The sequence below is a fragment of the Dipodomys ordii genome, unplaced genomic scaffold (assembly GCF_000151885.1).
Source record: "Dipodomys ordii isolate 6190 unplaced genomic scaffold, Dord_2.0 Scaffold15, whole genome shotgun sequence".
NCBI classification, from domain to species: Eukaryota; Metazoa; Chordata; class Mammalia; order Rodentia; family Heteromyidae; genus Dipodomys; species Dipodomys ordii.
In genome coordinates this window covers 4,404,028-4,428,323 of record NW_012267231.1, presented here as the reverse complement: position 1 = coordinate 4,428,323, position 24,296 = coordinate 4,404,028, and the positions used below count along the sequence as shown (strand labels likewise).

Sequence of the window (24,296 nt, the reverse complement as noted above, 5' to 3'; positions counted from 1 at the left end):
GCTTCAGCATCTTCTACTGGCAGGACAGAGAGTGTTGAAATTGCATTTTCTTGGGACTTTTGTGCCGGAGAGAATTAATCATGTTGCTTTGCAAAATAAATAAGTAAACAAATAATCACCTAAATAACAGAGCCAAGCTTAAAAAGAAAAAAAGAACAGAGCCCCCAAAGTTCTCACCGGGCTGTAACTAGTACTTAAAGAAGGTCAAGCATGCTGTTTCCTGAACGCTGAAATCCCAGAGCAAAAAGACAAAGCAGAGCTAGAAGAGAGGCAGCTTTCAAACAAGACTGGCTTGATGAGCTTTGATTTGGGGTGAGCATAAATGCAAAGGATGACCAGTCTGGAGAGGGTTAAGATCCAGGCTAGAACACAGGGTGAGGAAGATGTGCTGGTTACCAGGATTGGCTCCCACAAAGGTTGTGGGGGCATCCTAGGTACTTGACCCGTAAGACAGAGCGCACATATGGCCTGCGACACTGGTCCCCAGAACTCCGATCTGGCTACCGAATAATGCAATGTCTTCTGTAAGGTGGAGGTGAGTGGTGAGATTAACTGGACCGACCTGTCCAGAGGAGGTAGGAGACTGTCTGCTGAGCAAATAAAGATGTGGGGGTGAGATCAGCCAATCAGCAAGTGATCTGTCAGGATACTAGCCAATCAGGAAGAGACCTGTCAGGGTACCAGCCAATCAGGAAGAGACCTGTCAGGGTACCAGAAGGCTGTGGGAGCGTCATCCCTAGCTTGTGTGTGTGTGAGGTGGGAGGTGGGGGGGAGAGGTCAGGTGACCCAGAGAAAAGGAGGCTGATGCTGTAGCTGTTGCTAAGGAAAGAGACTGAAGCCAGAGCACCCCCCCAGGGTCCAGGGTGTGGGGTCCCAGGCTTCTTGAACCTCCTCCATGTGGATAAAGGACATCACACCCTGTCCTAGCAACATCCAAGCGACAAGCCACTCTGTGCTTCCTGGGGTTTTCAGAAATGGGATGATCTAAAGGAATGCGTGATGGTGTTGGGTGCAGGATCCCCCGAGGGAGTGCATGCCATGTGCCGTCCTATTCCAATCCCAGGTGGAGGAGGCCACACATGCTGACACTCTGTGTCCTAGGTGCCGACTGGGCGCCTTTGCCTGGGATCGCACTGACACGACGGTGGTAGAAAGCAAGTGTCCATATGTTCATTTTCTAAGAGAATAAAGCTGGGACTCGGAAAAGATCACTCGATCAACAACACCACGAGGAGTTGAACTCAGATCTGTTCCAGACTCCAAAGCCTGGGTTGTTTGGAGTATCCCAGAATCCACCTAGAACACACACAGCCAGAAACAGTGCTGGGCTAGGATCATTTACCCAGAGACCCCGAAAGAGAAAGAGAGAGAGAGAAAGACAACAAAGATTACGGAATTAAAATAGCGCTTTTAATAGAATTTTCAGCGAGTGTACAGTATGTACTTTATATCATATATTTCTAAACTGCTCATCTGGAAAATAAGAAGCTGCCAAAATACAGAATACCACACTCAGAGTCTCCTGAGTCTGTATTCCTTCTCCTCTAGTCTGTGAAACGGGGATTGTTCTTTTATCTTTTTACCCCTCCTAGTTAAATTCAGCCTCGGCTGGTTTCTTTGGAACCGCTGGAGCCCTCGGTGAGGGAAAGCAACGTCAAGAAGAGGTTTCAGAAAGCATCATCAGTGAGCCATCCCCCACCCAAGCCAGAGGATGGAGAGAGAGGGAGACGGGCACACCAGGCCAGCGTTGATTCTTTAGCAACCAAGGGAGGAGGAATGCCCCCTCTCTGGGGCCACTGGTGGCCACAGATCACCTCCTTGGTCCTTGTCACAGGCCTGTGCTTTGGGGCCTCAAAGGAGCGTACAGTCCAACAATCCCACGGGACCCCTTAATTCTGGGGCAGGCCAGGGCACGCTAAGTCAGGCCCGCTCAGTCTGTGGGTGGCTGGCGGGCTGTTCTCTGCCGGAAGTGGAGCCCCTCAGCTTTTCCCAAAGGAGGCTTCTGAAGGTGACTGGGACTCAGGGCACGTTTTCTCAGCCTCAATGTCTTGGTACTCTGTGCCTAAAGGGGGGAGGAAGGGAAGAAGAAGAGCCAAGAGGAAAACGAGATCGGTCTTTTCTTGCGTGTCCCACTTTCTGGTTACGTTTTCTAGCCTATCGTGGCGTTCCAGTGAACCGGTTAAGTCAGAGCTTGGTGTTCAAACACCCGGGTGCTGGCGTGTACTCCGTGTTGCCCCAAGGGACCACATGGCAAGCCCCAGGATCTTTACCCGTGACAGACATTTCTGAAGAGTTTGTTAACCTATGTGTCTGTACCGCCACCCAAGTACAGATTCCTTTGTGGCCATGAACTTAGCTTTGTGTCACGTAAGTCATCAATAACAAACCATGTCCTAGGATCCGTAAGGGTCACTTTGCAGTCTAGTAAAGAGTAGTCAGAGCCAGGCACTGGGGGCTCACGCCTGTCATCCCTAGCTACTCAGGAGGCTGAGATCTGAGGTTGTGGTTTGAAGCTAGCTAGGGCACAAAAAGGTCCATGAGACTCTCTTTTCTCCAATAAGCTACTCAGAAAAAGCTGAAAGTGGAGCAGTGGCTCAAGTGGTAGAGTACTGGCCTTGAGAAAAGGAATCTCAGGGACGGCATCTTGGTACTGAGTTCAAGCCCCAGGACTGGCACACACATATGCACGCATGCGTGCGCACGTGCGCACACACACACATACACACACACACACACTGTGACTGACACCACAATATCACACTTTCTCTTCCAGCATTCTGGACCAGTGTAGTTCTCATTCAGCTATGTGGTCACTGTACACTGTCGGAAGCTATCTGCAAAACGCAGTTTTAAAACCTATCTCACACTTCTAGAAAAAGGATGTTGTGGCTCCATTTAAAAAGTATTAAGGCTGGGAAGGTGGCTCAGTGGTAGAGCGCTTGTCTTGCATGCATGGGACCCTGGGTTTGATTCCTCAGTACCACCTAAGCAGAAAAAGCCGGAAGGGGTGCTGTGGCTCAAGTGGTAGAGCGCTAGCCTTGAGCTGAAGAGCTGAGGGACAGCGCCCAGGCCCAGAGTTCAAGCCCCACAACTGACTGACAATAAACAAACGGTATTAAATATCCAACTTGTCCCTGTGGAGATCCATGAACCATGGAGGTTCTGCTGGCTGTGCCCTTAGCTTTCATCGCAACTTCTGTACACGTATCTGTCCACTCTAAGCTGGAGATATGCAGAGTGAGAGTGTGGAAATGTTTCTTTGAAGCTAAGACTTGGCACCCGCAGGAGGAAACCGCGGGTTCCTCCTCCGCTTTGGCGAGGCCCCGTCTCTTAAGAGTCTTGGGGAAGACTCTGCTGGGAGATTGGAAGCGAGGAGAGGGAAATATGGAACAGAAGTGAAACGGCTTCTTGTTTAGAAGAACAAGTGAGATCGAGATGATGGCTAGCCAGGAAGCTTCTGGTATGGCTAACGGTGAAGATGGAGTTTTAAGGATCTCTACTGTTCAATGATTATTAATTATAACTAAATAAAAGGAACAGTCCCAAAATGGCCAGAACCTTCCACCTGCAGGATGTCAAAGCTCCTGGACAATTTGCTACACGTTTCCCTTTGATCAAAGCAGATCATCATCATCATCATCATTTGCACCTTGTGTCGGGGGAAAAAATCCAACACTGATGATCAGCATCAACAGCTGATGGTTGATTTGAGTCATTACTGACAGACATCTTTAAGTCTGGAATTGGGAAGAGAGTAAGTCTGGAACTGAGACGAAGACACAGACAACGAGTGTTGGAAAAACCTCAGTGTGAAAAGATTGCTGATCCCCAGCTGAGCTCCGAATGCACCACGCATGAGGGTCCATCCTCCCGCCCGGGGTACTGTGGACCGGCCAGGGGAGACCCTTCCGGTCCCTGGATGCTTAGAGAGCATGTTCAGAACGCATTGCCTCTCACCTGCCCATTCCAAGAGCAACACAGGAAGGACAGACGTCCCCCGGCTGCAGCTGCTGTCCTGCTCTGTTGGGTTTATGTGAGGTCCCTGGATGCCATCTGGGCAGAGACTTCCTGAGAGTCCTTCAAGGGGGGCCTGGCCCTTCTCATGCTCCCTGGTGGGAAGGTACATTCAGTAGGTGGTCACAGACCTGAGCTTCACTCACTGGGAGTTTTACTCCCAGCTCTGCCAGTTGTGTACGCCTTCCAAGACTGCTTTCCCCCCTCCCCTTCTATAAACTAATACACGAGATAAGCTCTGTTCAGCGGTAGCTCCGAATAAGTACTTGACAAATGTTAGCTACAAGGGTCGGTGGCTCACACCTGTCATCCTAGCTACTCAGGAGGCTGAGATCTAGGGATTGCAGGCAAAGCCAGCCTGGGCAGGAAAGTCTGTGAGACTCTTATCTCCAACAAAGGAAAACGGTGGTGTTGTGGCTCAAGTGGTAGAGGGTTAGACTTGAACAAAAAGAAGTTCATGGACAGTGCCCAGGTTCTGAGTTCAAGCCCTAGGACTGGCCAAAAAAAAAAAAAGAAAAGGCAACTATTAGCTTTTATTATTAGTGTTTATGACTCATTCTGCCTGGCAGATTGGTTAGCTTTAGATGGCCAGTGTTTTACTTAGATGAGGAGGAAGGAAGATGAAATGTTCTCTTTAGCATCTGGAGTCACTCTTCTTTTCCTAGGTCCTGCATTTCTCCCCTAAGTATCCATTTTGATCGGGCAAAGAAAGAATGGATGATCATGTTAGATGAATGGCCAAGTGTGAGAGATAGAAAGGATGCACTCTATAGTTCACATTCTCTCCAGCACACAACAGAAATACGGTTCCTTTCGATCATAAAAACCTAAGGAAAAAGGTACTTACCTCCTTCGAAATGAACGAGACATTGGAAATTAATGAGATCTCTGAACTAGACTCTCCTGGGCAAAATCACTAGCATAGACACCAACTCTCAGACCTTGTGGGAAAATGGCTCAGCCAATGGCAGAATTTGGGTTGACTCCATGCTGGGATGGGAATGTCCCCAAACGCTACAGGCCTGTTCTTGGGAGGCCGGCATGCCACGGTCCCCTTCCATGCACTGAGGGTGGCCTTATATCAAGTTTTATTGGCAGTCGGCTCACTTGTTTGCTTAGTTAGCACCGAGGGCTGATTTCTAGGTTACAATCGCAAGGTTCAGTGGTTTGGATGGAGATGAATGGCCTATAAGGCCTGAAGCATTTATTGGCTGAGCAACATCCCAGATCCCCGCTGTTCTCCAGCTCTCTTGCTAGGTCACTTTCTCTGAAGCCTTCCTGGTCCACAGCCCTGTACTGAACTGAACCATCTGAACCATCACCGTGCAACAGGCCTTGTAAGCTAGACCCATCCCAGATCCTTGTTAACTGGTTTGACTGGTGTGCGGGTCTGTCCAGCTTGTTGAACTCTGAGCTCTTGGAGCCCAGGGGCCATGTTGGGTGTCTTTTGCCTTTGTACCCAGTTGAGCAATGAATCAGGACACACAATACCTTCTCGAAGGAAGTCAGCCCTGTCCTGCTGGTGTCTGAGGCGTGGGAGCTCTTGTCTGTGGCTGAGGCATCACAGATTCTTGAGGGACAAGATCATCTTTGTCTCTCTGAATTTTCTGATGTCGCCAGTGTGGTGATCGAGCAACTCTGGGTGGCTGAGGGGCCTTACAAAGTCTAAGGAGGGGTGTGTGTGTGTGTCAGTGTGGGTCAGTGCAAGAGACCTGCCAGTGAGTCTTCTGATTGGCTCCTGGGCAGCCCATGGGCTGTCTTTCAGGGCCAGGTGCTCCTAGGAAACCAGGTCATTGAGCAGGGAGGTGGGTGGAGCTTCGTGTCATGGAGCCCGGGTAGGGTGTGGTGAATGAGGAATGCAGGATAGAAGGGGGGAGGAAGGGGAGGGGAGGAAGCTGCATTTGGATTCCAAATAATTTCTAGAGCCATCTTAGTTTTGCCTCTTTGGGGAAACTCGGTGCCTCCTGGGTGTGTGACTGGGACTCTAACCTAAAGCTGAAAGAGAAATAGATCATGGTTGAGAAATAATCAAGTATGCCTGAGTTCTGGCCAGATAGCTGGCTCTCCCAAGCCATTTAAACCATCGGGTAAGAACAGCAAAAGGTAGCAAGTACTCTTTGTATTTTGGACTAAGAGACCGCACGCCTCGGTTTCTCTGTTCATCTAAACCAACCCAACCACCATGAGCCACAGAACACAGTCTGACTCCAACCAATAGAAACACAGAGTTTCCTTTTGCCTTGGTCTTCTGCCATGTTCATTTCTACACTGGATGTGTATTGCTTCATATTGCTGAGTAGTGTTTTTAGAACGACATGGAGCTTAGGAGAAAAAAAATAGCACAGGAGTTGGCAGGTCTGGCTAGAAGTACACTTCTGCCTGCTCCGGAGACATTAAGTAATTCTGCCAAACAATTCCTTAGAGGCCCTGGGCTTCTCAAGTATGTTTCTGGTTAAGTGCTAATAACTGATTCGTAGGGGGGGGGGCTGGTGAGCCTGAAGGGATCCACCCTCCTTTCTGAGGTGTGTCCACAGGGAATGTGGGCGTCTGAGGACCTTCCTAGTTAGGAGGAGGACAATAAGGAGACAGGTCTTCCGCTTAAGCTGAAGGAAGAAAACATTGATTTCATATGGAAGTAAAATTGGTTTAAAAAAAAAACCCAAACAACATCCAAACCCCTCTTGGTCTGTATATAGGAACAAGACCTTTACACCTCTTGTTGGGCATGTCCAACTTGGAAGGGGAACTCCATTTTCTAGGTTTACCCCTGGCCCTTCCTGCTTTGCTTTGTGTAAGTCCAAGGCTGAGCTTACACCTTTTTACTCAAGAAACAAACCAAACCCTACTCCAAAGCACACCGAGAGCCCAGGGGTTAGATCTAGCGCTGGATGTACAATGTTCTTTGTAGCCCAAAGGCAAAAGGAGAACTAGACTGAATTCACTGTTCCGTAATACCTAAGAGAAATTAAAAACCTCCAAGAGGTTGTAGGGCGTCTGGAGCCATACTGCCCCAGGGGGACTTTAACTGGGCAGTCCGTCCATCAGCTCCCAGCGAGCCTGTATCCTGGATTTGGTTTTCCTTTCTCCACCTTCTAACATCTTTTCTTTTTTTTTTTTTCATTCAGCCTAAAAAAGAAGGGGGGGGGAATCCAAGATACAAAGAGTTTAAAAATTCTGTTGTCCTTCTTTCTCTTTTTCTTCAGAGCAAATAGTCCCATGAAACAAACACTAGGGTAGCTAGGGCTTTTGATACGTCGTTTACCGATTCTGCAGAACATTCTAGAAGAACACAGTGACCTACGGAACAGTGCATCGACAAAAACAAAAGGAAAACAAAACCTGTACGGGAAGGGGGTCCACACCTGCAGAGCATCGGAGCATCGGAACCTGATGATGTGGCTGGTGCGCCGCGTTTGCCCTGGACTAGCTATGGGGACCGCACCCTCTTTCGGTTGGCCTTTCTCGATGCTTTCTTTAGTACTGTCCCCCAGAAATGCGGTTACCCCTCCACGCGAAACCACATCTAAACGCAGCTCCTTTTCCCCAGAATGTGCACGGAAAGGCCTAAAAGGGCTGCGTGGCCGAGATCACACAATCATGGCCGGGGGACCAGAGGCCGACTTGCAATTCATCGTTCTGGCCCATCTTGTCTCTTCTCTTAAAGGCAGGCTGCATAGAAACTCTTTTTATTTCCTTTTGGGAAGCATTTTTCTCCCCCCTCTTCTCCTGGTCACACATGATCTACACTTGTTTTGCGGAGTATTCAAATGAGGATAATAATGTGAAAAATGGCAATCGATGAATTGCATCCCTGGAATCACATGATCATTTTTTTGGTGGTTTTTTTGTTGTTGTTGTTGCTGTTTTGTCTTAAAGGAGGAACGTAAAAGCAACCAGCATAAGGAATCCTGCAGGGTGTGGAGCTGGTGGTGGAAGGGTTAACAGAGACAGCAGTAGTTAAAAATAGGATTAGAAGATTATTCACACAACAGTTTGCAATTCGTACGCATTGGATTGGTTTTCTCCCTCTCTCTCTTTTTCTTTTTTTGGAAAAAATGGAAAAATGTTTGGCAAATGTAAGCAAATGAGTTGGGCTATGTTGGGGCTCACCGGCTCTGAGGGGGTCAGTCATAGCCAGGTGAGACCAGCCGCTTCCTGAGTCACGCTGGGGGAGGTTGGAAGGGGAGGTGGCGCCCAGCGGAAGTGCTGGCCTCCACCCTCCAGCCTCCCTGGGGGTGGGGGTGGGGGAGCAGCCCTCCACCTTGAACATGAACATGGAGCTGGTAAGAGAGGCCGACCACAAGACCCACGGTTGGCATGGCCGAGAGAACTCTGGGTCCTTGAATGCCCCAGGCAGACTGGGCAGGGAGGAACCCCACTACCCAGCGCCCCATATTGCAAGAGTAAGGAGGAGCGGAGCCTTGACACCTCTGGTTCTACAAACCCCGCTGCCCTGTGGAGGGAGAGGCCGGCGGGAAGGTGTGCCACAGGAGTTCCCGCCGGCCACGCTCTCAGTTTGAACGTGTGTGTGTGTGTGTGTGTGTCCACAAGTTCCAGACAGAACATCACTGTTCCCTGATTTTGGCAGTGTGAGTGGCCCGCAGTTGTCCCCATCCTGACCATTTGGGGGGGGCAGACTTGGGGACTCAGCGGGGGTGAGGATCCACTGTGATCATCCCTTTCTCTTGCTTTTTTTTTTTTTCCTGAACCCTGTCTAATCTTGAGAAGGACTAGGCTGGTTGTGTGTGTGTGTGTGTGTTTGTGTGTGTGTGTGTGCCGTGTGACTTCGTCTCTGTGTGTATTGAATTTATTTTTTTTTGTACACTTTTTTTTTCTCTTTTTTTAAGAAAAAAAAGGACCCTTGGATTTCCTAGTACAGCGCTCACCCCTCCCGGAGTCACTATAAAACAGATTCCATGTTCTCGCACCATTCATGGTCTTCCAGGTTGTAGATAAACTTTGTCCTATGTGCCGGGTGCACCGGCCCAGCGTCCCTCCCCAGGTTGTCTAGGGTCAGGGTAGAGGCAAAGAACTCACTGGTGCTCAGCCCGCCCTCGTGGTTGAGGATGTAGCGTTTATAGTTTCTCCTCAGGCACTGCCAGGAGGTGGTGTAGAGGATGAAGGCGAAGGACTTGAGCGCGATGGCGATGCTCACGTACAGGTATCTGTAGACCACGTTGTCGTAGAGGACGCAGGCCCCTTGCTCCCCACAGAACGTGCTCCAGAAAAGGCAGGTAGAGTCGATGCCAGCCCCGAAGATCAGCGGTGGGGGGATGAAGCCTGCAAAAGGGAAAAGAAGATTCTGGGTTCTGGCTCAGGCGGCGGGTGGCGGGCCGAGCTGTGATAGAGGACCCCCAGGGGGAGTGTGTAGAGCCAGCCCCCGGCGGCTCTGTAGCTCTGGGGTTCAAACACACACCAAGAGTTTGAATCCCTGCTCTGCCCCTTACTACCCAGACTAGTTGTTATCTGTGCCTGGCTTATGCCAATTCATCTTTATGGAGATCACATCCGGGGTAAGCATGTGTGCCCCATGCCTGGCACACAGAAAACACCAGAGAGGGGGCAGCTGGCATCTCGGACCACAGAGTCTGCGAAGGAAAGTCCTTCCCGTAGGATCAGCTTCTCTCAGGTGTGGGACAAGAGACTGCTTCTTCCATAGGCTTCCAGGCTACGTATGGAGGAACTAGGAACCAGAAGTTGAATGTGAATACGTTCCATCACCGTGTATATAGTATATGAATATATACATATGCAGGTTAGTGGTTGAATGGCATCTCATTTACATTTACCTATATAATCTGCATGATATGCAAATGTATGCAAATGACACAACCACACACAACAATATGAATATGCACACGAGTCATATGTAAATGTCCATGCATTTGCATGATATGCAAATGTAAACTAGAAATGCTATAGAATATATAAATTATACAAACATAAATGACATATAAATTATATAAATACAAATGCTATGTATAAATCATATAAATATAGAAGATATGTAATATAAATTATATAAACATAAATGCTATAGAAATGATATAAATGTATATGATATATATCACTTATATACATGTAAATGACATGTATGTTTGCATAACTTACGTAGCACATATACTATGTAAGTTGAGTACACACACGACCTTTGTGCATTATGGTAAGGGGTCACATGGCCTGAGTTCAAGCCTTGGTTCTGTGTCTAGCTGGTTTAGTGTACACACAGGCAAGTGCTCCTGATCTTAATTTCTATCCTTTACCTTCTCCTTGAACAAGTAGCTGTGATAACATGCCCGTATCATAACGTTAAATAGCAGGCAGGATGTATTTGCTTATCATTAGGATGGTAACACCGAGGCTTGGCTGGGTGAGAAGGATTTTAATACAGTGTAAGTACTCTCACTTAAAAGAAGTGCGGGACAGGCGCGCGCCTACTGCCCACTTCCCCTTGAAAAGGGCACTGGTGAGAATATGTTCCATGTCGAGCTGGGAACCACTTTTTAAAGCCTTGGTGGTAGCCGGGTGCTGGTGGCTCAGCCTGTCAGAGCCTGAGACCTGACGATGGTGGTTGGAAGCTAGCCCAGGCAGGCAGATCCCAGACAATCTCATCTGCAACTAATCAACAAAAATCTGGAACTGAAGGTGGCTTGAGCACCAGTGTGAATTGTGAACAACAGCAGCAAAAACAAACGAAAAACCCAGCAAGGAGCTCAAGACCCTGAGTTCACGTTCCAGGACTGGAAGAAAGACAACAGCAAAATTCCCAGATGATTTTGGATGGTGTGGGGGAGAAAGGGAGGAACCACGAATACAGATATGTTCCAGAAAACAAGAAACCAAAACCTAGCACCCAAGGGGACCAGAGCATGGGGCCAGCCGCCCTCAGTGCAGAGAGCCTGGATGGGGGGGGGCATTGTAGGAACCAAATGGGATGACCTTGAACGACCTTGGATGCCAGGCTGGTACTCTGGGTGTGGCATGCTCTCTCCACGGTCCGAGCTTTGCTTTATTTATTCCTGTGCAGGTCTTGGGGCTTGAGCTTGGGGCCTGGGTGCTATCTCTGAGCTTTTTTTTTTTTTCTTTTTTCAATTTTGGTGCTCTACCACTTGAGCCACAGCTCCGCTTCCAGTTTTCTGGTGGTTCATTGGAGTTAAGAGTCTCATGGACTTTCCTGCCTGGGCTGGCTTTGAACCACAAGCCTCAGATCTTAGCCTGAGTAGCTAGGATGACAGGTGTGAGCCACAGGCGCTTGGCTCTAAGAACATGAAGGATATAGTGAGCGTGTGGATGAGATGCACCCTCAGCCCACAAGGATACATCTATCCACAAAACCACCCATGTTTGGGGGACCACAGACCTCTGAAATCCACTCATGGTGACCAGAAGAGGCAGAGTAAGACATTAGAGGTACACCACACTCTCTCTTGGCAGTCAGGAAGGGAAGGGGGAGGAGAAGGAGAAGGGGGAGGGGGAGAGAAAGGGAGGCCGCACTTCCTCGTCTCCTGATGCCTAGAACAGGCTCTGGGCTCTGTTCTCATCCCAGTGCTCATGAGCTTGATAGAGCTCCAAGCATTTAGAACTTTCTGGTTCTGCCCCCCTCCCCTGCCTCCCCCTAGATTCCTCCCAGTGCACAACCTAATCACTCAACGTCCCAAGCACTGTGACTTAAGAAACTCTAAGCGCAACGTCACTGCGCCTCTTTTCTGTGTGGGCCAGGGGACTTGCGGAATGGAACCTTCCAGGCTGCCCAGATGCTTGGGCACCTCACCCCTCCCTCCCACATCCACCACAGCCACAGCCACCGAGCTACCTTCCTGGCATCCAGTGATCGGCAGATAGAAAGGCCAGGACAGAGAGGACACACACCATATGGGAATCAAGTTCTGCCGCTCTGCCGCGGGAGGAACAGAGAGGTGTGCTATGTATGCCCTGAGTTTGGTGAATCGTGTTGTATTTTAAGCACAGAGGGCCTTTGGGATGTAGGAGAGCCACTTGTTCAAGCCAAGATAGCCCCTCTAAAGTACCCATGTATAGCTCTTTCACATAGCTGTGCCTGAGGGTTTTTATAGTCTGTGTTGTTGACAGCAGGGCATGCTTCTGTGTGAGAGAGCCCCGCTTCATTTAGTCTCTTGTCAAGTTCTACTCTCCAAAGCTTGTGAGGAGCTAGAAAAAGCCTTCAAGTGGCTAGAAATTAGGAAGCAAAGTGTCTTAGGCTGTTGTCAGATTTTGTTTTTAGTATTTGTGGTGGAGATGAGCTTGTAACGTTAATGAGTTCAAAACTGTAGGGAAAATTCCTTGGTCGTTCAATCCCTCAGTTTCTTCTTCTTTCAAAGACTAGAGCCAGGCACTGGTAGCTCACACCTGTAATCCTAGCTACTCAGGGGGTTGACATCTGAGGACTGTGGTTCAAAGCCAGCCTGGGTAGAAAAGTCTGAGACTCTTTTATTTTTTTTGCGGGGGGGGGGGGTCCGGTCCTGGGGCCTGAACTCTGGGCCTGGTCGCTGTCCCTCAGCTCTTCAGCTCAAGGCTAGCACTCTACCACTTGAGCCATAGCGCCACTTCCGGCTTTTTTCTTTTTGCTTATGTGGTGCTGAGGAATTGAACCCAGGGCCTAGTGCATGCAAGGCAAGCACTCTACCACTGAGCTACCTTCCCAACCCATAAGTCAGAGACTCTTATCTCCAGTAAACTACAAAAAAAACAAACAAAAAATCCACACCCAAACAAAAAAAACAACAAACCTCCCAAACAGCCAGAGGTGGAACTGTGCTTCAAGTGGTAGAGTGCTAGCCTTGAGTAAAAGAAGCTCAGGGATGGTGCTCAGGCCCTGAGTTCAAGCCCCAGTACTGGCACATACACACAGACACACACACTGAAGCTAGAGCACCTATTTGGTCAAGGGGCATTAAATACTACAAATGAGGTATCTGTATTTATCCTGAAGAGACTGTCACAATGTTCATGTTCTATCACTGTGTGCTCAGGGTTAGGTTGAATACCTTAACTATAGAACCTTTGTTGAGATTGCTGATTAAGGGGAAGTATTGACTTTCTTTTCTGCCACACCCATCTTTTCCTCTTCATCAACTTACAATTGTTTCCTCCAGGGGGAAATGGCGTTAGCTACCAGACTTTACCTTCTAGGTGTGGAAAGGATATGAAAGATGACAATCTCACCAGATTGTCATGACGACAGTGAGGAAGTCTGCCTCTCTCAGACTCATCCAGTCAGTACGTGTCTCATTCATTTATCACTCACCACCAACAAAAGCCCAAGTCATCACCATCTAGAAACTGGTCCCCCAGACCAACGGGAAATTTCTAGACAATGATAGTTTGCCTAGTTCATTGATGGCCCCTCACCCCCACAGGGTCATGACCCTACATCTATTATAAATCCTTTTCATGACACCGTAACTGTCTTTATTTACATATATAGAAATGGAGCGGCTGCTTTTGGTCCTAAAGTTTGAGAGTTCAGAAACTCAAAGCCAACAGTTCCCTTACCTTCTAATTCAATGTAATAATTTTTTTCCCCACCAAACTCTTATCAGGGATTTCCAGGGTGACAGAGGTGGTTTTTTTTTATAATTTTATTAACCTTTCTGTTAAGCTTGTACAAGCTTGGGTTCGGAGCATGAACACACAGACACACACACACAGAGGGAGTTCTCATTTCTACAAAAGATAGAGCCCTCCCTTCTACATGGTGCTTATTGCTCAGAGAAGGCTGGGAACCTTATAGATTGAAGTAAGTGTGTGTATGTGTGTGTGTGTGTGTGTGTACAAGTTCTCTCGGCATCTAGCAGAATGCCCTGAGCGGTATTGGCAGATACTTGTCAGCATGGAGAGACACTGAGTTCTCAGTTGTCCTTGTCACCTTACTGACAGCTAGGGAGCTCAGATCTCTCCCGATGCATCAGCTGAAGGAAGACACTAGCGACGGCGGAGTTGCATTCTGGGCTCCAACTTTGCCACTTTGAGAAAGGAGGGAAAATTCATAATTTTACAGAACCTCAGTCTCATGGGTTACCAATAATCACCAAAAATAATCATGGAGCAGCAAAGTCCCCCTTACTTGAGGAAGAAGGACCAAATACCAAGAGCAAGTAGGTAGGAGGAGGAAATAAGGCCAGAGCCATGCTGGCTTGTGATGCTCCCCCAGGGGAAATTCAAACAAGAAACCAGGAAGGAACAGCCAATCCGCACAGCCCATGGAAAGGCAAATAGCCAATCAGCACAATCCCCAGTAACTCCTAAGGACCCTAACCCTCTACCAGGGCTGCCTTTCTCAGTTGCCCGCTGCTTCATCTAGCAGCTTGCTAAGATGCCTTTGCTTTTCCTCCTCGACCCACCGCTCTGAAACCCGTGGCAGTGGTCATAAGGATGCTTTCTTGTGGTCTTGCTGTTTCTGTTGGGATTAAACGACATGCCCTTGGAGGGGTGCCACCAACGCATCTGGGTTTTCTTCCTAAATCCCTCTGGCTAAATGAAAACGTGTCCTTTCTGGAAATCCCTGCCTCTCTACGTGGCCCAAGTCTGCACAGAGGCCATATCCTAAAAGCAAGTCATTTTGGGGGATCATTGGGCCCTGCAGAAGCAAAGCCACATGGGTAGGGTGTGTCCTCCTTCTTTTAGGCTCTTCGGTACCTAAGGAGGGATGGGGTCGTATTTCCTTAGAACCTGGCTGTCTGAATGTTCTTCCTGACTTCGGCAAGCATCGTCAGTTCATCCCTGGGTGTCTCCCTGGCTGAGCGTAGGGGTGAAGCTAGCGATAATGGAGCCCCCTGTATTGGTTGAGTCTAGGTGTAGGCTCAGTGCTCTGTGCCACTCTGGGGAATATTAAAAGGATTCTCTTACTGCACCACTGTTTAAGACAATTGTTGCTGTTTTTCCTGAAATCTATTAACAGAGATGAAAACCTCAGGGCCTGGTATGTGTATAATCTTGGCTATTTCATTCACAAGCATGGTTGGGGAAAAAAAAAAAGCAGAGTCTATTTCTATTCTTTGGTCTAAATTTAAAAAGTGAATGGAAAGCCTTTATTTAAAAAAGAAAAGTCAACCCACATTCCTTTATGAGACCAAATAGGAGCTGAACATATCTTTTCCATTTCCATTTAAAAAGATGACCTCAGTTACCTGCTAAGACTTGCATTTAGCCAGGTGGAGGACAGGGAGGATTCCAGCGGCCTCAGTTCCAGGGAAGCATGGTGAGCAGGGGTATTCTCCTGCTGGGAGCCCCAAATGAGTCTCTGCTTCAGCAAGGCCAGGAAAGAGTCTGGGCCACGGAGGTGTCTCCCACGGACGGAAAGTCTAACGAGTTCTCCTGTAGCTCCTCCTTTCTCATTCTACTCCTGAGCCCCTTATTAAAGTGAGACAGGCCTCAGAGCTAAAATAACCAGCGAAAGATGACCCTACTACATGGTAATGGCGCAGATGTGCGGCACTCCCAAGGAGTGACGTCCCGTGTGTGTGTGTGTGTGTGTGTGTGTGTGCGTGCGCGTGTGTGTGCATATGTGTGTGCTGGTCCCCTGAGCTTTCCTGCTCAAGGCTAGCTCTCTACCACTTGAGCCACAGCTCCACTTCTGGCTTATTTTTTTTTCCTTTTTCTTTTTGGTGGTTCATTGGAGATAAGAGTCTCACGGACTTTCCTGCCCGGGCTGGCATGGAACTGTGATCCTCAGATCTCAGCCTCCTGAGCAGCTAGGATGACAGGCGTGAGCCACCGGGTGCCTGTGTGGAGGCTTGCTGGGGGCCCCAAACAAGCCATAGCTTCTGCTCCCCTCCCCTCCACCCCTGCAGGCCTTTCTCCTTGTAAGTCCCTCCTCCTGTCTGGCTCATAGCTCTTCCTCATTCTCTAGGTCTTAGGTCAGACATTGTTATACTCGGTCCAAGCTGGCTGCCTGTGTGCCCCCCCCCCCCACCTCGGCTCCTATCCAGTAAGCAGATTCCGTGACAGTCTCGTCATTCCCCATTGGCCACGCAGGGAGCAGCATGGAGAGCGTGGGATCTGATTTATCCCTGGCCCTTCATTAGTGGGAAGGCCGTTCATCTCCTTGGGTGCTGTATGAAGCAGAATGAGGCCAGGTGCCAAGACTGCCCGGCTGGGCAGCTTTTCATGGAAAGGTGAAGCGGTGTCGTCCCCCTCTGGAGGAGGGTTCTTCCAAATGGATGGATCTGTGACCCGTAAGGGGTCATGAAATCCACTGAGGGGGGTCACGGCTGCTGTGGAACCCCGTGGCCTAGACCGGCAGCTCGAAGGGCGCGCCCTGCCTATCAGAGGTCTTCCCTCACGCGAGGCTTTGCTTCCGTTACCGCGTGCGTGTATATACAGATGTGTCCCGGGCCACAGTGCACAGCTCACCTCTCCATCTGCGTTATAGACCCAGAAGGGGAGAGACACTGCTCCAGCAAATGCCTGTTGGATTTTCCTGGAGCCGACAGGACGATCCAATGCGGCCTTGGGACACATCCCTCTGAATCTTCACTGAGTTCAGAGATAGCTTGCATTTTTTTTTCATTGCATGCTATTAAAAATGGCACTGTTTGAATTCAGGCCCTTTAGGCAGGTGCTCTAGTGTCTGAGACATGCCCCTAGCCACCCCCACACCCCTTTTTTTCCCCTTTAGTTTTCATATAGGTCCCAGGACTGGCCTTGGATGGTGATTCTACATTTATGTAACTAGAATCACAGGTGTGCCCTACCATGCCCAGTTTGTTTGTTGAGATGGGGGGTGGCGGGTGGGGTGGTCTGAGTTTAAACTCCAATACTGTTACAAGGCAACCAGGATGACAGCTCCCCTAGTATTCAAAATTAGAACAAAGGTCATCTCAACCTAGGCCTTTTCAATGCAAGTTCAGAAAGCAGCACTGTGGCCTAATAAGGGGGGGGCGGGGGGCACATGTGACTCGCGGAGCCCCACGCCCGGATGGCCTGTCTGCCCCCGGCTGCAAACGCATGGTAAATGCATGAAATCGCGTTGGAATAAGCCACAGGACGCCACAGTGGTGTTCTGAGAGCTAGCCTGCCGCACGCAGCAGCGTGAGTAAAGCGTGGTGCGCTTCCTGAGGGCCGAGTTACAGCGCTGGCGCGTTCTCCCTTTGGTACCAAAAGGAGGGATGCAAATTCAGGTTGGCCCAAAGACAAGAGGTAGAGCACTAGCGAATGTTGTGGAAGTCAAGGAATGCCACAGTGTAAACTGAGAACAAATCTGCAGACTTACGGTTTCCCTCGCTTACCAATATTAACCATCAGAGAGACAGAGAGGGAGGGAGGGAGAGGGAGGGAGGGAGGGAGGGAGGGAGGGAATACTCTCCAAGCCTAGTACTCACCTCATACAATGTCTCCAAGTCATTATGGAAGGAATAAAGACACAATACATACAAGATGTATAATACGTACCCACAATACGTACAATGCATACAATACGTACCCAACAAACGGAGGAGGAGAAACAGAACTCCCAGGGCGTAAGACTTGAGCTCGGGGCTGACTGTCCTACGTGAAAGACATGAAGGGGAGGAGGGGGCAGGAGAAGAAAATCGTTATCATTTACACCAACAGCCCCAGAGTCATTTGCCGCTCTACCTCTGAGCTCTCCTTTAGGGAACAACCAATCCTAGCACTTTACTTCCCTGCCTAAATCCTCCAACAGAACAAACACACTGTTAACTGTGATGCCAAGATAAGGTGAGGAACTTAATCATGCTTGGAATAGCCAGAGCTGTCTGACCTTGTCACTCGGTCATGATGTGGACATTTCCAGGTCATGGTTTGGTTGTGGCGAGGCCCTGTCTCAAGGGGGCAGGGCTCTGGTCTGCGCAGACTCTTAAAGTCGTTCCTCGGTGACCCGGAAGGAAAGGCCGGGTTTGCACATCAGGCCCGGGCACACACCTTCTGTTATGCTTAGGCCGTTCTGTGAACTCCATCAGACTTTGCCATGTGTTGATGATGTCCCACTTGGACCTCAGGGGCCGTGGCTCACATCCCAGGGCCTCTGGCTGTGGTACATGCTGCCCCACGGACATAGTTCTTCAACTGGAACCCAGTCAGCTCCCTCGGTCTCGGTTTACCCCGGACAGACCCTCAGGATGAGCCTATCACACATTTTCTAGAACGTTCTCATTGCATTGTTTTGAGGGAAAGCGCGCCAGGAGGGGCGGGATTGGAAAATAACTCAATGCTCAAGGCTAGCGCTCGACCCCTTGAGCCGCAGCTTCCCTTCTGATTTTCTGGTGGTTGGTTGGAGATCAGAGTCTCATAGACTTTCTGGCCTGGGCTGGCTTTGAACAGCAATCCTCAGATCTCAGCCTCCTGAGTAGCTAGGATGACAGGCGTGAGCCACTGGTGCCTGACTACCATCTCTTTTAGTGACTCTTACAGTGTAATGAGTATACCTGGTGCTTGCCTGCTCCCCTGGAGGTGTAAGGATTAATGTAGGTTGCTGGTGGCGGTGACCTGACCCCTAGCTGTGTGTGTGGCTCACAGTATGTTTTGAATGAATGCACAGGCAGGTGGATGGCTGGGCCGAAGCCTCCTGCTGACCCAGGGAGGCCCCACTGACAGTTCGAGCAGGGGTGTTTCTGGTCGGCCTGGGTTGGAATTTTCTAGATTTACTTTCCCAACTTGCGAAGCAGAAAATGGCAGATTTGCGACTGTGCCCTTTAAGAGTTCTGCACAATCACAAGGCCTGGCTCAGGGCCCCTCAGTACTTCTGGTATTTAGTACTTCCTGTACCCTGGTACTTCTGGTATTTAGTACTTCCTGTACACCTGTACTTCCAGTAATGGCTCTGCCATTCCTACCAAACACTGAGCAGGTAGGAAGAGAGGAGCTGACACTGAGCAGCTGGAGATACACAGGGACAGACAAGGACAAGGACAGGGAACGGCAGAATTTGGGGGGGGGGTTGGGCTAGCTCTAATGACCTGTTGCTACCGGATACTGGCCAGCTATGAGCCCTGTGGTGCATTAACCCTCAAACCTTGCTAGAGTTTGTCCCTGGGGGGGGGTCTGACGGGGTCACAGACCTAAGCAGGAGGCAGGCAGGGCCCGTCATGGCACCCCAAGAACAGATTTCAAACCAAATCTGGTCGGGGGTGGGGTGGGCGTGTCTTGGTTGATCCAATGCCGTGTGCATTGACTTCTTGTCCCTCCCGAAAGGAAGATCAAGGCGGAATCCTCTCCAAAGTCACCTCCGGAGGCCTCGGTCTCCTCCCTGCCTGCCCACTGTCTCGTGAGATTCCATCGCGCCTGCCGTGTGGTTCCCGGGGTGTGTGTGTCTGGGGAGGGGTACATGCCCGCTCCTTACCGGATGAGGATGATGACGGAGGGCGTCTGGGCCATGGCGCCGATCATACTGCAGATACACATCACGCACAGGAAGGTGAGGAAGGCCTCCTGGCACCCGGGGCTGGGGCACTTCCCTGGGACCACAGTGGCGTTCTCGGAGGGGACGGTGGTGAGGCACGCACAGCCTGTGAGGTTCTGGAAGGCAAATGGCCTTTTAACATGGAGTGTGTGTGTGTGTGTGTGTGTGTGTGTGTGTGAGTGTGTGTTCGTTCCTCTACTCAGCATCTCACTAAAGCTGTCCTAACCTAATGATGCATCTGATGGCATTCCATTAATCAGGCCTTGAAAAAACAAAACAAAACAAGTTTAAGCCTGCTGCAACCAGCAGAGAGCTGGGTTTCCTGTCTCCTGGGTGTTTCCATTCTCCGGAATCCCTCCAGAAACCTGGGCTCCCCCCCCCCGCCCCGCCCCGCCCAATGAGAGAGGGAGTCGCGCTTCCACAATATGATAAAAACATTGCCAAATGCACATTGTAATTACTTGCCAATTTGTCTTCTCTTTATGCAGTTCTAATTACGCTGAAGTGTATTAAGAGAAGGAAATGAGGGAATCCACATTGGGTTTCTGGGTCCGTGCCAGGCTGCATGCATGCATGGTGTCACAGGTAAAATCCTGGTGTTGGGCGGGGGGGGGGGGGGGGGTGCAGAGGGACAGTGTCCCAGCACGTAGGAGATTTCCAGAGATTTCCAGAGCTTAGAGCAAGCTCACGAGGAGCACAGCGAAAGCCTGGGCTACTCTTATTAATAGATGATCAGAAGAGGAGAGAAAAGCCGCTGGCTTGCATTTGATCTTCTGAGGGGTTCTGGCCCGGCTGTCTCCCCCCCTCCCCCCGCCCCCGTTCCTAAGCGCCAACCTGGCTCACTTGCTGGCTTGCTCTAGAGGGATATTCTGACAGCACAGGCAAGCGGAGAGAGCTGGAAGGGGCGGTGCCCAGTGCCAAGCCAATTACAGTTCAATCATAACAGTGCAGAGACCTTTAACGAATGGAAAGTAAAAGCGACACCGGGAAGGATGTGTGGCTGTCCTTGTGCAGCCTCATCGGGCTGTGGGGGCCTGCCCAGGTAGAGTCTCCAGAGGGTTTTTCTGCTTCTCCTCTTCTCCCTCTCTCCCTCCCTCCCTCCTTTTTCCATAGAACAGGTGAAGGGATCTTGAAGTGGATCAAGGATCTTACTAGAAAGACTGAAACTGTTGAATTTATGACAGGAGAAAGAACAGGGAAAACCCCAGAACAAAATCAGCCCCCCCGGGGACAGCCACTTCCCTAATGGACCTCGGCAAATGGGAGCCAGGATTGACAAGTGGGATCGCGTTAAGCTAAACTGCACAGGTCAAGTGAAGCAAACGGTGTCAACGCCCAAAGGGCAGCCTATAGGATGGGAGGAAATCGCTGCCAGCTATACATTTTGACCAGAGACTAATAACCAAGATATACAGGCGCTCAGAGAGAGAGAGAGAAAGAGAGAGGGAGGCCCTATAAACTCTCAAAGAATCAACAGCCCAACTAAGAAATGGCCAAATGAGCCAAACCCAAACTTTTTGAAAGAAAAGGCACTGAGAAATGCACATGGAATCATCTCACCCAGATCTTCGCCTGCCTTGCAGAGGAGGGGGAATACGCGATAAAATGCTCCCGGGACCGCAGTTCTTGTTAACCACACAGCAGACATGACACGCATCTCCTCATGACAAACCACCATCAGACCCCAAACGTTGGCCCCGGTGGGTCTGAGGAACTCTGGGTGGGCACTGCTGGGCCACTTGAAAAGCTTTAAGAAAGCACAGACGTGCTGGGCGCCGGTGGCTCAGGCCTGTCATCCTAGCTGCTCAGGAGGCTGAGATCTGAGGACTGAGGTTCCCGAGAAGGGGAGTCCTCTTGAGACTTATCGCCGATGAACCACCAGAAAACCGGAAGTGGCGCTGTGGCTCAAAGTGGTGGAGTGCTCACCTTGAGCAGAAGAGCTCTGGGAGAGGCCCAGGCCATGAGTTCAAGCCCCGTGACTGACCAAAACAAAACCCCCAAAACAAAAAGCACAGATGCCTGGGTGTTTCAGCAACGCAAGGATTTCAGAATCTCTGAATGGGGCTCAGCACCCGCCTTGGTTAAAGGCTGCCACAGGACTGTGACATGCAGATGGATGAATGGAGACTTGAACGTGCATCATGAGACCACAAGACTGCTGTCCAGTGCCCAGAACCCACCCAGAGCTTGGCCAAGACAGGGTCGGTTTCTGTCTGTTGCTCAGTACTCCACAGCTGCTCTGCGGGGTGGTGGAGAGACCCCCCCCCCGCCCTTTACCAGTCAATTATTCAAGACATCGGAAGGATAAAGCTCCTTGCAGCTCTCTGCGGAAAGGGAGAGAAACAGAAACAACCCAGACAATAGATAGGAAAGCTGACGGAATTAACTGTCCCGCACCCCTCCTGGCCGTACGCCAGGAGAAGAACCAGAAACTGGATTTTAGGGTGGCCCAGGGTGTCTGCCTCGTGCAGGTGTGGAAGAAGAAAAGCAAAACCTAAACCCTGCGTCAGAGTGCTGGGGATGTGTGTGTGTGTGTGTGTGTGTGTGTGTGTGTGTGTGTGTGTGTGAGAGAGAGAGAGAGAGAGAGAACGTGTAAGTGAGCACTCACCCCATTCTTAAAGCCTGGTGAGAAAGTGGTACAAGTGCACAAGCCATGGGAGTAGAGGGCAGGTGTGAGCAGGTGTGGGAGCAGAGGGCGGGTGTGAGCAGGTGTGGGAGCAGGTGTGCACGGGCGTGGCAAGGTCGGCTGGGAGGACACTGGACCTGTAACCTCACCCCGGAAAAGGTGGTGAGGGAGAAGATGGCTTCTCAGCAGCAGTAAGAAGAGGCCGAGGCCCCCTAGATAAGGAAAAGCAGGTGCAAAGGCCCGGGGGGGGGGCGATGATCCAGAGTGGGGAGAGGGGAGCTTGGGTGTGGCGGGAACTTGAAGCAATTCCAGTTAGCCAGGTGATCTTTAAGAGGCAGAGGAGGGAGGGAGACGAGGCTGGGAGGAAGCCGGGGCCCAGGGGGACACAGGGATGTCCTGATGGGGACAGATGTCTCAGGACCCTGGGCTGGCCTTGCCCCTGGCCTGGGTGCCACCACTTTGTACCAGGCAGTGTGGGAAGGCGCTGCCAGTGCGTTTTATAGTTGTGCTCGTGTGAAAGGCTCTGTCTAGGCCGGCTTCGAACCCTGATCCTCCGACCTCAGCCTCCTGAGCAGCTAGGATTACAGGCGTGAGCCACCGGCGCCTGGCAGAAAAATACACGTTGGGTCTCAAGATGCCGAGTTGTAACAGAGAGGCTGATTTAGGGAACATTAAAAAAAATATTAGGATGTTAACCAAGCGGTTCTGGAAACGAATAGCCTGTGCTTTCATTTTAACCACTCTCAAGACCCCAGCCATTTTTTTTTCTTTAAAGAAATACTTATTTCTACTCCTATAAAGACACGGCTTCATCGCTGAATTTAAAAAGAATCGGTTTCTCTGTGGAATGATTTATTTCCACTACAGAAAAAAAAATGTTAATCGCTGGCCAGGAATACACGACATTAAGGGCAAAGGAGAAGCAGGATCTTTGAACATGAAAACCCGCCACCCGGTTTTCTTCTCTGTCTGGGGACGGCATGGGTGTCCGGGCTTTTCATGGTGACCGTGGCTTTCCTTCAAGAGACCCCAAGACGCAGGCAGAGCCCGGGGCCACGGGTCGGGCATCTTAGATACCATGAAGGGGGTATCTGAGAGACACCCAGAGAGAGGGGGGGCCCCACCACGGCCCAGCCAGGCACTTCACATGGGGTTTTCACACACAGAGTGTTCTGGAGGGCTGACCGACTGGAAAAGTCACACAAGGAAGGAAAAAGCCGAGAGACAGTTGAAAAGTGATGGGAAGATGGAGCAGGGTGAGAGGCATGCAGGACAGGAAGGGAGGGGCCTGTGCCCGGGCTTATGGCCTTCTAATTTTACCCTCCTTCTCCTCCTCCTCTTCCTTCTAGTCCTCCTCCTTTCCTTCCTCCTCTTATTCTTCTTCTCCTTTCCCTTGTACTCTTCCTCTTCTTATCCTCCTCCTCTTCCTTCTAGTCCTCCTCCTCTCCTTCCTCCTTTTCTTATCCTCCTCTTCTCCTTCCTCCTCCTCTTCTAGTTCTCCTCCTCCTTTCCTTCCTCTTCCTCCTCCTCCTCCTCCCCTTCCTCCTCCTCTTCTCTTCAATGCTGGATGTAGAGTCTAGGCCCCCCCCACCCCTTTTGCTTTGATTTTGTTCTTGAGACAAGATGCCAAATCCCTGACATTGCCTGGTCTAGCCTTGAACTTGAGATCCTCCCACCTTGGCTTCCTGAGTGGCTGTGATTACAGGCGTGCGCTATGGTGTTGGGTTGCTGTCGTCCAGCCTTTCCCCCTACGCTGTTCTGCCTGTGGACTCGGAGCTCGCTGGCTCCCCGCAGCGTCTCTGGGGGCTCCACGCCCGCGTGCCTCCTTCACTTATTTAGTTTGCGTTCACTCTCACACTGCTCACGCTTCCTGGAACCTCACTTGAGCTCACTCTGTCCTCTGACCTTCTCCCGACGACCCTGCGCTAGATCAAGAGCCACGGGCAGGGTCCCGGGGCTGTGTGGCTCTGTGGGGGGGCTGCCCTCCCCTGCCCCCCCCCCTTACCGTGCTGTTGCAGCCGGCGAAGCAGGCAGACAGGTAGGTGGTGCCATCGCTCCCGCACACGGGTGTGAACGAGTCTGTCTGGCACGCACAGTGGTTATTGCAGGGTGAGTGGGGGGCCAGGGCCGAGCTGCAGGACGGGGGGACAGAATCCGTGAGCCCCGGGACTCCCCTTCCTCCTGAGCACCGAGGCCCTGCCTGTGAGCACCAGGCAGGCGGTGCTCCTGGAGCAGTGCTCCCCCACCCCGGGGTGCTCGGCCGCGCGGATACCATGTGTG

The 24,296-nt window shown here is 50.6% G+C and overlaps 1 protein-coding gene across 1 annotated transcript in view; it reads right to left on the bottom strand.

Annotated features, from left to right (window-relative positions):
- Window positions 1-1,432: 1,432 nt before the first annotated feature.
- Slco3a1 (solute carrier organic anion transporter family, member 3A1) overlaps window positions 1,433-24,296 on the bottom strand; it is an 88,213-nt gene continuing 65,349 nt past the window's right edge. The window contains exons 7-11 of the mRNA XM_013011885.1: window positions 24,022-24,148; window positions 19,331-19,506; window positions 17,453-17,517; window positions 9,052-9,294; window positions 1,433-2,062 (exon numbers count right to left, since the gene is read on the bottom strand). Coding sequence (XP_012867339.1) covers window positions 1,980-2,062; window positions 9,052-9,294; window positions 17,453-17,517; window positions 19,331-19,506; window positions 24,022-24,148 — 694 coding nt within the window. The 3' untranslated portion in view covers window positions 1,433-1,979. The remainder of the gene's footprint in view (window positions 2,063-9,051; window positions 9,295-17,452; window positions 17,518-19,330; window positions 19,507-24,021; window positions 24,149-24,296) is intronic.